Below are 14,494 nucleotides of genomic sequence, written 5' to 3'. Positions count from 1 at the left end.
ACCATCACTATATTTACAGACTGTGACAGATAACAAAATGGTCTGCTCTCAACTGTACAAAGTCGAATGTGTCACAACATGCGATTGCTAGAGTGCTGTTACACTTTGACATCTGTGAACTATTATACTTATTTAGCCATGTGAAATAACTGTTACTTTGGTTTCCACTAACAGTTATCATTTCGCCACTTCTGTCTTACTATATTCCAGTTGGCCTCTGGTTCAAGACAATTATTTTATTTTATTGTGAACTTATTGACTTTTATTTAATGTTGTAGTGTACTTATGTATGTGTACTAAATAACCCTTGCTACAGAAGAGCAATTGTACTTCAAAATTTGCAGTAACAATGGATATTAAAGTTGCACAAAAAGTTTCACACCCCTCCCCCTCTCCAAATAATGAAGTGAGTAATGCTGATTCTGGTAAATAAAATTTAGTGTATGAATAGATGTACACACAGGCACATCAGACTGGTGGCTTCTCTGCCTGGAATAGGAAACTTCACATCCAAGCTCGGTAATGTATCTGGAGGCCTCAGCATCCGGATGAAGCTATGCCATGTGTCGATAGTAGGTTTCAGTGACCACAGCTTGTTTCGCTCAGTTCCAGCCACTTCTCCTACCAAAGGTGTATGATCCTGCTCCTTAACTGGGAGGCAACAATATGTATATGCACTTAACAACTAAGTGCTGTAGATATTGTACTGGTTTCCTAGGCTGTTGTATCTGCTGAAATGCACAACTAATAATCAATGAGAAGAGTGGTAGAAAATTTCAAAATACATGTGGTAAAGAAAGTTAGTGACAGTTTGCATCAATTTTTATGTATGAATGACCAAATAATTTTCATGGCTAAATGGACTAAAAATGTCTCCAGGTGATGATGCAAAATTTGATACAGTCCTTGAAATTACAAATCCCTGTATCATTATTTTAGCCTTCATCTTATATTATTCATATTTTCAAATTTTTTACAATATTTGATCAGATTTTACAGTTTTACAATTTGTGTGATAATATGAATGTGCAGGTGAATGTGGTAGAGATTAGAAGAGAGTAAATGCAATTTTTAGGAAGATTGTGTTTTACCTTCTTTAAATTTTTTTTGACATTTCAGCTACATTTTTCATGTGGCACTTAGCCTTGTGATTCTCTCTGTTTCTCAAATTGGAAAGGATTGGTGATGATAGTTTAATGAGTGATTTAACTATTGAATGTGTCCATTATTGTTTTGAGATTTCTAAATAGGTGGAAATAAGGACTTGGACATGTTTACCTTCAAACTTCTGTTAATGTTGTGCTGCATTTCTGATGGTTTTTCACCTTCAGTAATATAACATATGCTAGTAGTATTGAAATTCAGAGTGACCTCAGTTGTGAGAACCCAATTACTGACTTTCATAAAACATCATTTGTAGTTTCAAACAGTGGAAAATCCAGGATGGAATAATGACAATATTATGAAAAGGGTAGATAGCTACTCGCCATACAAAAGAGACAAAAGTAACATACAGGAACAACAAAAATACTGCTGTACATGTGAGCTTTTGGCCAAAAGGCCTTCTTCTAATGGTTTTTTTTTTTTTTTCCCAAACATATTCATGCAAGCACTACTCACATTCTGGCCTCAGTGGCCAAACACAGTGGTCAGCTCACATGTGTAGCAGTCCTTTTGTTGAGCCTGTCTGCAACTCAGTGTCTCCCCTGTATGGTGAATAGCAATCTTTCCTTATCATTTTTAGTTTATTATCTAAGTACTTTTTTCAGAATGAATATTTCATCTGTAATGGAGTGTGTGCTGTTCTGAAACTTCTTGACAAATTGAAATTGTGTGCCAGTCTGAAACTTGTATCTGGAACCTAACTTTTGGTTTGGCTTAATGGTAATGGTTCTTTTGTTAGAAACAGTTTATGCTTCCATTTTGATTATTATTATTATTATTATTATTATTATTATTTTGATTTCACTAATTGTTAGGTGATAGATAGGAGGCAATTTGGTGGAAAAATTATATTTGTTACTCTTATATTACTTAAATATCTCATTGTGTACTGTTTATTTATTTCCTATTTAATTGAATTTATTCTGTTTGTGTACTTGCCAGTATATCTGTGCAATTCGTGATTAATCTTCACCAATTGCTATTGAAATGTAATATTCCCTACATTGGAACATTCTGTTCATAATTTTTGTATTTTTGTGCACTCGTATTTGAATCTTGTGTCAAATGGAAATACATATAGATCTTGTATTGGTAATGATGGTACCTCTCTTTCAGCAAGCTTCAGATTATATAACACAGTTCACCGTCCCAGCTGTGGAAGGTTTCTTCCGATCAATAGCATTGTCTCATGGGAGTTCTCTGCAAGATACTCTGAGACTACTTACACTCTGGTTTGATTATGGACAGTGTAATGAGGTGTATGAGGCCCTAGTCGAAGGAATAAGGACTATAGACATTGACACATGGCTACAGGTAATTTGTGAAATCAGTCTCTTGTATACCAAAGATTTCATTTTCTATGCTGTTATGCAAGTGTCAGTAAACAGGAAAACAGACTCAACAAAAGTTAAAGAGAGTCACTCTTACTCTTGTTTCTTTGTTTATAGTCTTCTGCATTGTAAAAGGTAGCTGTTTGTAAATGTCAAAAGATTTCACATCATGGACGATTACAGTTGTACATGTCATGTGTAACATGACTTTTTCTTTCCTGACATACATTGTAAACTTTTCGTAAATATGTATTACATTATTCTTAAGAATTCCCATGTTTGTATAACAACAATTCCAGTCCAAGCTGCCGGAGATGGTGGTCATGTATGTGTGAGGTGTGCTTGCGTGTGTGTGAATGAATGAATGTGTGTGTTTTCTTTTCTGAAGAAGGCTTTGGCTGAAAGCTTAATCATAACAGTCTTATCATTGTACTTTTCTCCCTCCCACGCATACACTTCACTGTCTGCAGTAAGCCATGCTTTTGAGTAAGCCCTACCCTCATCAAATCTCTCCTGATCGCATATGTCTCATAAGTGTAACATCTTTCACAGCAGACCAGATTGCACTTTTGAGGCAATCCACTGCATAACTCACACATTCATTAGTTAATCACCAATAATATTTTAAAATGTATAATTACAGTTATGCACTGGAAAATTATCTCATAATATTAAAAATGCATAATTTTACAATTTTAGGTAATACCACAACTGATTGCAAGAATTGATACACCTCGAGTGTTGGTGGGACGATTGATTCACCACTTGTTAATTGATATAGGGAAAAAACACCCACAGGCTTTGGTTTATCCACTGACTGTAGCTACTAAATCAGCAAGTTTATCTCGAAGAAATGCTGCTAACAAAATTCTCAACAGTATGCGTGAACATAGCTCTTTACTTGTGAGCCAGGCTATTCTTGTAAGTGTTCCATTTTGTTGTACTTTGACCTTAGACTTATTATAGGCATTATTGTACTATAGCTGTCATTGTATTTCCTTAAATCCACAACAGAGGATAAAAACTTGTAAACTTATCAATGGTCTTTTTTAGCATTTATACAGAATCTTGTGTGGACTGCAGATTATTTTATTATTATTTAATTTTCATATGTTAGATTTTGCCAGTCACCATCATTAGTTAGTTGTCATAATAATCAGTTTGACACTTTTTATTACTGTATGAGATACATTGCGTCTGTATTTTTGTGCTTCATCATTATGAGCTGATGATGGCAATTGCCTGAAATTGAGTAATAAAAGAATTTAATTGTGAACAAAATTCTATATGCAGCTCCAAAGGCATTATGTATTAAAAACCACCATTTCATTGCTTTTTTCAAATCCAACTGCACTGAAAACAGGGGAATGCTATTTATTAGCTAATAAATGTAATGTAGTTTGATACTAAATGTATTTAAATTTACTGTAAGAATCAGAATGACTTCCAAATGTAATAACAAAGTGATTTGTTTTTATTCATATGTTTTTTTGTCTCTAGGTTAGTGATGAGCTCATTCGTGTAGCAATCTTATGGCATGAACTCTGGCATGAAGGCTTGGAAGAAGCCAGTAGACTTTATTTTGGTGAAAGGAATGTAAAAGGGATGTTTGATACTTTAGAACCTTTACATGCTATGTTGGAACGTGGCCCACAAACACACAAGGAGACTTCCTTTAATCAGGTATGGCATTATCTACTAACTTTGGATTTTGTAGAAAATAAGATTTTTCCATTTTGGTGATTAACAACAGATTGTTCAAAGCAATAAATTCATTTTTATATTGTGTCCATTGATTCAGTGATTTACTTTATAACCCATGTTTTCCATTCTAATAGCCTATTTAATCACTGGGTATGGTTACAAATGCTCAAAGCAGAAGTGTTCGCAAAAACAAAATCTTCTAAATGCCATTTTTTCCACATTTTAGCACATCTATACTCATATGTTGCTCAGTATTTCCATGACAATGGCAGTGATGTAATTTTATGGTAAGTCAGTTTACCTCATTGGTAAAGAAACAGTATTGGATGGTATGAGCATAACACAATCAAGAATGCAAAGTAAAGTAAAATAAACTGCTAATGATTGGATAAAATGACAGAAAAAAATCACTTCTAGGGCCTTTAACAACCTTCTGGAAAGACAAGAGCTGATAAGTGAAAGTTTCCAAACAGCAAAACACATTATTTTTAAATTACAAGAATAAAGAAGGGCTGTGCTTACTCCGAACCTTCAGGAGATGAAATTGCTAGTACCATTATTACTAATCACAAACCTTCATGAGGCGAGATTCCTAGTACCATTATTACAAACAATTAAAAACAGAAATTGAAAAGTGCTTATTCGTAACTTTCCGTGATAAAAGAGGCTTTGGTTGGGGAAAATGAGGGGTGGTCACTGAGACCCCATAATGAGAGGAACTGTATGTTTTGAAGATGGGAGAAAAGAAATTACTTGTCTTGCATTGCATAATACTACATGAAACATTGAAAATAATAACAACTCCACATGTAGGCCACACTCAAAAACCATTCCATTTCATTCCTTTCATACGTGTACCTTATGCTCTTTTATGTATACATACTTTTAAACAAATGAGATGATAATGCTGAAGCTAATGCTGCACTGTTGCTGCATATCTCTGCACACCTTACATATAGAGACAACTGGCACAGAAATCAGATCCTGTTGGCTTTCTGTACATAATGAGTGAGCATAGAAAAAGGAAATTAATATTGGTTGTGCTGTCTTTCCTGGCAAATTGAACTAATATAAAGTTTTTAGTTTTCAGAAAATTAAGTTCTTCGAAATTGCATGATGTTTGAATGACTTATTCTGGTAAAGTGTCAAAATGGATCTGGATGAGCCAGACTCTGTTTTAACAATTCACAAGAAGGTAATGGGAGTGACATTCATCAGACATTGCATCATTTTACTAAATTACTCAGGCTGGAAACCTGAGACCTTTAGATTAAGAGTATCCAGCGTGGATCGGGGTCCATAATATTTTCCACTGTGACTAGTGGTACTATGAAAGTATATTGCAGCTTGTGCATTTTGTTATCAGTTTATGACACATCTTTTCCAGCCCAACTTGTATGTTATCTAAATAGACCGTTACTGTTGAGAATATATTATTTAAGTGGTAATACTCTCTTAAATAATCTTTTTCATGTGCAAATGAAATTCTTTGTACAATTTTGTTTGTTAATTGGTAACTTAATTTTAGTTTTCCATTAATTTTTGTTGCCAAATTTAAATTGAGTGAGTCTTTTCCCATGATAGTGGCTAGAGTTAACACCATGATAGTGGCTAGAGTTAACAGCTTTGTAATTACTTATGTTTACTGAATGTGCAAAATGGATTGGTAGATGTACTGACACAGTGCAGTTACAATCTTCAACTTTTTAAAAAAATCTTTACAGTAAGTTTGAATCTTATTTGTTATTATTATTATGCATATTTCTGTAATGTGTGTTAATTGTGTTTCTGTTTTGTGCATTTAATTGGCAAAAGAAACTTCATAGTTAAGGATCGTGTATAGTACACACATGAGTAATTGATTTAGGCACACCTACTTTTTATCCATTTCATGATAACTGACCCCTGCCTTCAAGCTCCTAATTTGGCTACATCCTATGACAACTGTCAGTGGCTTGTACAAAGGTAACCCCAGTTCGCACCGATTCAGCTGAATGTGATATAATTATGATGTATACACACTGTATTAAAGACAACAGAAGCTGTGCATCAACTTTTGTGATTGGAACATTAAACTGTAGTATCTGTTCTAGGAATTAAAGGAGAAGCTCATTAGATTAGATCAGATTTACTTTCATTCCAATTGATCTGTAGGGAGGAGGTCCTCCAGGCTGTAGAACATGTCAGAAAAACAATAATACATGACAAATATTTACAATTGAAACAAATAAGCTAATGTACCTTCCACAGGTCCCAAGTGGAACGATCATCATTTTACAAACATTCATTTACTAAGATCGCATTAATGTACTGAATTTAAAAAAAATTCAGTGGTTGTTAAGCTTTTAATGATTGCTGACAAGTTATTGAAAATGTGTGTTCCTGAATAATGCACACCTTTTTGTACAAGAGTAATGACTTTAAATCCTTGTGAAGATTATTCTTTGAATTTCATTAAGGAATAAATATATTGAGAAGCAGTAGTTAGTATCCCTAGTTCCCTAAAAAGGCTTCTGCTGCAAGATGTTCTTGAGTTCCCACCACATGTAACTCTTATTGCACGTTTTTGTGTCCGGAAAACTTTAGCTTGGCTCGATGAATTGCCCCAAAAAAATAATACCATACGACATTATGGAATGAAAGTATGCATATTAGGTCAGCTTTTTCATTTTTATAGCCCCTATGTCTGACACAATTCGCATTGTTAAGACGTTCAGCAGTCCTGTGGTGTGCTCCTCCCAGCTGAATTTATTATCAAGCTGTAATCCCAAGAATTTAACTCTGTCCACTTCTTCTATCTGCTTGTCATTGTATGTTAGGCATATACTCGTGGGACACCCCTTACAAGTTCTGAACTGCATGTAGTGTGTTTTTTCAAAGTTTAGTGACAAACAATTGGCTAGGAACCAGTGTTTAATGTCCACAAATATTTTATTAGCCGATCTTTCTAAGACTACACTTGATTTGCTATTTATTGCAATGTTTGTATCATCAGCAAACAAAACAAACCCTGGCATCTGGTAATGTCACTGATGAAAGGTCATTGATATACACATGAAAAAGTAAGGGCCCTGAGATTAAACCTTGTGGAACCCCACATGTAATTAGTTCCCAGTTGGATGATGCCTGACAGCTTAATACAGCTCTCTTTCCCAATAACACCCTTTGTTTCCTGCCAGAGATATAAGATTTGAACTATTTTGCAGCATTTCCTGTTACACCATAATATTCTAATTTACGTAAAAGGATATTGTGATTTACACAGTCAAATGCCTTTGACAGATCACAAAATATACCAATTGCCTGCAATTTTTTGTCTAATGGATTAAGTACATTTACACTGTAAATGTAGATAGCCTTCTCAATATCAGAGCCATTTAGAATTCCGAACTGCGACTTTGACAGTATGTTATTTGTGATAAGATGGTTATAAAGCTGATAGTACATTACCTTTTCAAAATTTTTTGAGAATGTTGGCAAAAGTGAAATTGGACAGAAATTTGATGATACTTTTTTATCTCCTTTCTTAAACAGTGGCTTAACTTCAGCATATTTCAACCATTCAGGAATTATTCCACTGATAAATACTTAACTCAGAATAACATTCTTTAGTTAACTTTGTTGATATTTCATCATACCCACTAGATGTTTTTGATTTTAAAGATTGTATGATGGATGTTACTTCTGCTGGGGTAGTGAGGGTCAATTCATATTATGGAAGTCACTTGAAATGTCTGGTCCGAGGTATTCCATAGCAGCATCTACAGAACCTGACAACCCCATCTTTTCAGTAACAGTTATAAAATGTTTGCTAGAAAGTTCTGCAACACTATACACATCTGTCACCAATGTATCATGTACTCTTAATGCTATTTGTCCCTCTTCATGTCTAGTTCTATCGTCTCCTCCTTCACTATATTCCATATTGTCTTTATTTTGTTATCTGATATGACTATGTTTCTCTTGTAATATATTTGCTTTCATGTCTGCATTATAGTCTTTAATATTTTGCAGTATTTCTTGTAATGTGCTATAGCATCAACATCAGAACTGTTCCAGATTGACAGATACAGTTTTCTTTTTGTTTTACAAGATACCTCTATTTCATGAGTAATCCATGGCTTCTTTGTAGACTTTCCTCTAACCTCAGATGGTTTTGGGGGAAAAAAGCGTTCAAATAAAGTAAGCACTTTATTAGCAAAAGTGTTATAGTTTTCATTCATGCCATGAGCACTGTAAACATCACTCCAGTGAATGTCTCTGAGGAGTGTCCTAAAATAATCAATTTTTGACTTATTGATTACCATCTTGAGCTCAAGATTTAATAGATTTTATATCCTGTTTAGTATTAATATTCATATATATTCAACTGGTATATTCATTGCAATTTTGGAAGCTATTGCTGTCTTTCATTTCTTTTAAAGTGAGAACCTCCAACATTACAAAAAGGATCTAACATTATGGTTTTTCAATGTTAAATTGGTGTTAACAGTTGTTAAGTCATCTGGGTTGAGTCAATTAAGTGCTGTCGTATGAAGGTAGAAGTTCTGTGTTCAAACGTACTTGGATTCAGCTTTTATGTAAATATGCCACCAGTTGCACTGTGGTACAGAGTCTGTTAAATTCAATAAGTTAGTTCTAAAATCGGAAGAATATTAGTTACTGTAAGCCTTCATAGTGGTACTAATTGAGAATGGCTTTCATAGGTAAGTGTGAGAAACGTGTTGAAAGAGTTTCTCACATTAGCCGACTTGCACATGTTGAAGCATCACATCTTTTTAAAGGATTAGAAGACCAATGCCTGAAATAATTTAACTGTGCCCCACATTTGATAACATATACACTCCAGAAAGTTTCCAGTAACACTTGATTACTATGTAATAGCTTGTTTGAGATTAGAGAGTGCAATCTTCGAAAAAATAGAAGTCTCAAATCAGAAAGAAAACTAATTTTAGATTTGTAAAGCAGTTTTCTCCAAAAACTATTCAAGATGGCATCTACCAAAGAGATCGCATACAAAACACTTGTGCATCCCATTTTAGAATATTGCTCAAATGTGTGGGACCTTTATCAAATATAGTGAAACCTCCTTTTTACACTTTTCAGCAGACTGACTCAAAAAAGTGTTAAAATGCAGGAAAGTGTAAAATATGGGAAAGCATATGAAACACAACAAGCAGAAATGAATAAATTACTCTTGCTGACGCTCTCTTTATATTGATCAAAATATTAAATTAAAACAATTTAAATGTTGCCTATTTAAAAAATCTGAAATGATTAATTATTTTTGTTTCTTTACAACAGCAATTAGCTGTACTTGTCTCTCCACAGTATACAAAGCATCAGTCACAGAGAGAGTGGATGAGTGCTGACACACACAAATGCACTCTTCATTCCAGTCATGTCCAGTGGTGTAGATAAAACACGGAAGCAAAAGTCTTTTGTGATGAAACCATATTGAAAGGATATTCGTGTTCTAATGTGAGATTTACTATTGATAATTCTTTATAAAGTTATGCTAAATAAAAAACTTTTAACATCATATTGATGAAAACACTTAAGTTGGGGATTTCTTAAACAGAGATCGATAAGCACAAGATTGACAGCTTGTTGCCAACAAGGAGGTCACTCGGTTCATGGAAGTCCTGAGTGAGAAAGAAAGTGGAAATTTGCATCATCTTGTGAAGCAAGCATATTGAGGAGGAATGCTTATGTCTGACAACAGGTCGTACCAGCCTAAGACTGTGCGCCTAGTACAGATCATTGTATTTCACGTGGAAGTAACAATGGTTCATGAAAGCCCTTTATAGAGATGGCAATCTTCAAAATGTGATGTTTAGTTGTATAAATTACTGTCAAATTAAATTAATGCTGTTGCAATACAATGCAGTGAGCAGAAGGAAGGTTGCTGCTAGCGTCACTATCATCAGATTACGATTATGGGATGTTTCAAGAACCAGTATTAAGTGAAGAATCTGCAGATATTCTTCAGCCCTCTACATAATTGCTTTGTACATACCACAAAGACAATTTTAGACAAATACAGTGTGCACAGAGCTGTTTAAGTAATCATTCTTCCAATACTCCATACGTGAATGAAATGGGAAGAAACACTATTCTGTGATAAAGTGGGAAGTACTCACTTCGATGCATGTCAGTTGTAGTTTGCAAAGTAAGAATGTCCATGTAAAGGACATTATAATAAGTAAATACTGTTGGCAACAGAATAGTCCTGTTACTCATGGTATGCCCTGGCTAACTACTTCCGATCTCAGAACTGACTTATCGACTTTAATGTGGACTCCATACTGTGGTGCAGCTTTGCGTTATTTTTCAGATAAAAAAAAAATATTGAAATCACAGTAGGTTCAAATAGAGTACCTCTACCTTTGTATGACAGCACTTAACCAACTGAGCCACAATGATGTAACAACTGTTAACACTAATTTACTATTCACAAACTGTATTGCCAGAATCTAACTTTCAAAGAAAGAAAAGCTGCGATAGCTTCCAAATGGGTTCAGTAGTCTTCCATACGGCATCTACAAGTCATAATGACGTCATGTTTGTCTGAATTTATTATATTTTGGTTAGAGAAGGAGCTATGTATGCACAAACTTTTTTTATGAATAATTTCCTTTGCACAGTTTAAATATAACAACCATTCTCTATGTACAAGCATATTTTCGTTATTTTCTATCAGTCATTTCCCCACAGTGTCATATGTGAGACACAGTGGATTACTATCAGAGCTATTATGGCAGAGAAAATATTGTTTTTGGTTACATCATATGTATTAATGATGAAGAATCTCTGTGTTGTGCATATAAAGCAGTCATGAAATTGTTGGCCTTCTCTTTTGATGAATGCCCACAGTATAAAAAAGAATTAATTTTAGCCCTACACCTAAACGTAATGAAACTGCGTTAGTTAATGATTTGCCTTGATTCGTTTTATTTTATTTCACTATCGTACATACATTATAGGAATGTCATACTTCCACATTTTCCTAGGTGCTTCAGAAATAGTACCAACACCCTCTGATGCCATGTTCAATCACATCCGAGATGTGTTCAATCGGGTTCATATCTGGTGAGTTGGAGGGCCAGCACATCAATTGCAACTTGCACTGTGTTCCTCGAACCACTCCATCACACTTCAGGCCTTGTGACATGATGCATTATATTGTTGGGAAATGTTACTGCTGCCAGCAAATAATCATCACATAGGTGTGTACATGGTCTGCAACCATTGCATGATACCCCTTGTCCCTCATGGTGACTTGCAAGAGCTCTACTGGACACATGGATGCCCATGTGAATGTTCGCCAGAACATAATGGAGCCACTGCCGGCTTGTTTCCATCCCACAGTAGTGCAGGTGTCAAGGAGCTGTTCCCCTGGAAGATGACGGTCTTGCGCCCTCTCATCGGCATGATGAAGAAGGTATCAGGCTTTATCAGACTATGCAATGCTCTGCCACTGCACCAATGCCCAGTGCTGATGGTCACGTGCCTGTTGCAGCTGTAGTTGCCAAAGTTGCGGTGTTAACATTGACACATGCATGGGTAGTCAGCTGTGGAGGCCCATTGTTGGGAGTGTTGGGTGCACTTTTTGTTCAGATACACTTGTATTCTGCCCAGCATTAAAGTCTGATGTTAGTTCCACCACAGTTCACACTGCCTGTCCTGTTTTACAGTCTGCCCAGCCTAATGACATCCGACATCTGTAATGAGGGATGCCTGTCCAACCCCACAACATCTAGACAGGTTTCATCTTGGTTTTGCCACATGTTGAAGACACTCACCACAGCACTTCTGGAACACCCTACAAGTCAAGCATTTTTTGAAATGTTTATGCCAAGCATCTAGGCCATCACAATCTGTCCTCGGTCAAACTCAGATACATTGTGTGCCTTGCCCATTCTACACAGAGACAGCACGCTCACTGATACTACACACAGTGAGCTTGTGTCTGACTAGCACTCGTTCCTCGCCAGGTGACTATGCTATTGCCAGGAAGGGTTTATATCAACAGTAGGCTGGTGGTCATAATGTTCTGGCTGATCAGTGTGTCAGACACCTCATTTCATTCCGGATAAACATCCTCCCCGTGAGGCTATGCCTGCCTGAACAGTAACCTTTGGAAAACAGGATTCGTCACTTCATGTGGTTTTCTGTGTGCTTGTACTCTGCCTTTGGCGTATACTAATATATGACATTTGGGAAGATGGCAGTTATCTCTATCGACTCATTGGTATTTAGGTATTGTGTGATCTCCATAAATTGCTTAAGGTAAATTATGAAATGGTTCCTCTGACAATGGTATGACCAATTCCCTTCTCCGTTCTAAATTTGTACTCTTTATCACTAATGACTTTGTTTCCAATGAGACATTAAACCCTTAGCTTTCTTGTTTTTTTATTTCTCTGTCATCAATGTTACAAGAGTGAGGCAGCGTTTATCACCCCCTCTTCCCAACTTGCTGGCCTGAACACTGATATTGAGGGTTCAAGCTTCATTTCCCATTCCCATCTAAAAGCAGGAAAGAAACTGCCTGTATTAAAATACCTCAAACTAATGACTTCTCTAATCATGCTTGTTAGTAACACTGATCTTGTCTTTCCTACTCTTTCTGAACACCATCCATACTCTTTTACTATTTCTATTTTTTTCTTCCTCCCCAAGTATGCTGATGCTCATGGTTAAAATTAATTTCATTGTATGTCTCTGTCTGTTCATAATGTCTCTGTCTGTTCATAATCAGTTAGCATCTTACAAATATTATAGTATGCATTAAATCTTCTTTATGTTGTCAGAGTATTTTCTGTTGTCTGTGTCATCAGTCACAATTATAATTCCCATATTAGTTATAGTTTGCATCATGGTTGTTTCATTTCAGGATATATTTAGTTTCAAATTCAGTTCTATATGTATTGTTTGCCTTCTTACTTAGACACTGAAAAAAATCTATAGTTAATATGTAAACATTTATGGAGATATTTCCCTGTTACGGTCCTTGACTGAAATGTTTTGCAAATTATGTGACTCTAATATTGCTTGCTTTACTTCAGTGTTGCACTGTGTAGCCCAACTGTTTTTTTTAGTGCAACATGTTTTAGTAGTCATTACATAATACAACAAAACTACAAAATTTGAAATCTTTTCATCTTGTTACAAGGCATTCTCTACATTTCTTTTTCAGGCTTATGGAAGAGACCTAATGGAAGCACAAGAGTGGTGCCACCGGTACAAAGTTTCAGGCAATGTGCGTGACTTAAACCAGGCCTGGGACCTGTACTATCATGTATTCAGGCGCATCTCTCGCCAGTTACCTCAGCTTACAAGCCTTGAACTTCAGTATGTGAGCCATAAGTTGCTTCTGTGTCGCGACCAGGAACTTGCTGTGCCTGGCTCATATGTGCCCAATCAGCCAATAGTACGCATTGCTTACATAAACAGTTCCTTACAAGTCATCACGTCAAAGCAGCGACCTCGTAAACTATGCATCAGAGGTAATTTACTTCCTCCAACAGAAAACAATTTTATATGATTTCCTTCAGGGATAAATGAATGTTTGCTATTTAAAGATTTAGTGACCATCAAGGACTGTCTGTAATCCTTTGGAAAATATTGGCAGTGTCGTGTTGTGTTTGTGTTAATGTGAGAGATTGTTGAAAAAGCCTCTAGAACTTCGCTAAGGCTCCTCTTAACTTTGTGATCTAAAATATGGATCACAATAATTGTGTCTCACATACACACACCGTAATACACTTCAAAGTGAGTTGAGCAGATTCAACCCCCTCCACACACACACACACACACACACACACACACACACACACACACACACACACTAGTTAATTTGCAGATGATTAACACTTGTTACTTTGTGTTATTTACTGCATTTCTGAGACAATAGACCAGGTTATATGCTGATCTTAGGAATTTCCTTCTGAAGTAGTTTGTCATTACCTCCCCCCACCCTGTGCACCAACTGATCACAATCCAGAGATTCTTGAAACTAAAAGTAACTCTCACAAAAATTATTTATATAGTACATGTGGTTTGGGGGCTTTGTGGGTAAAAGACTACAAATTCAAAGGCCCAAGGTTTCAAACCTCAGTCAGTGTTGTTATACTTCTTTCACCTCTGGCAGTGACTTGCTTATATGAAAAATATTAATCTGACCTGTAGTTTGGGAATCCATGTTAAGCTTTAACTGGGTAAATCAAATAAAAGGTCAGAGGAAGGCAAGGACATATCACCACCAACAGGTGCATGCCTAGTGAAGCATT

At 35.8% G+C, this 14,494-nt stretch overlaps 1 protein-coding gene across 2 annotated transcripts in view; it reads left to right on the top strand.

Annotated features, from left to right (window-relative positions):
- Positions 1–14,494, top strand: part of LOC124775056 (serine/threonine-protein kinase mTOR) — a 269,759-nt gene that overhangs the window by 232,822 nt on the left and 22,443 nt on the right. For both annotated transcript variants that reach the window (XM_047249846.1, XM_047249847.1), the window contains 4 exons: positions 2,281–2,478; positions 3,195–3,416; positions 3,996–4,178; positions 13,402–13,711. In XM_047249846.1, coding sequence (XP_047105802.1) covers positions 2,281–2,478; positions 3,195–3,416; positions 3,996–4,178; positions 13,402–13,711 — 913 coding nt within the window. The remainder of the gene's footprint in view (positions 1–2,280; positions 2,479–3,194; positions 3,417–3,995; positions 4,179–13,401; positions 13,712–14,494) is intronic.

This window comes from Schistocerca piceifrons, chromosome 2 (genome assembly GCF_021461385.2).
Source record: "Schistocerca piceifrons isolate TAMUIC-IGC-003096 chromosome 2, iqSchPice1.1, whole genome shotgun sequence".
NCBI classification, from domain to species: Eukaryota; Metazoa; Arthropoda; class Insecta; order Orthoptera; family Acrididae; genus Schistocerca; species Schistocerca piceifrons.
This window is presented reverse-complemented; position numbering and strand designations above follow the sequence as displayed.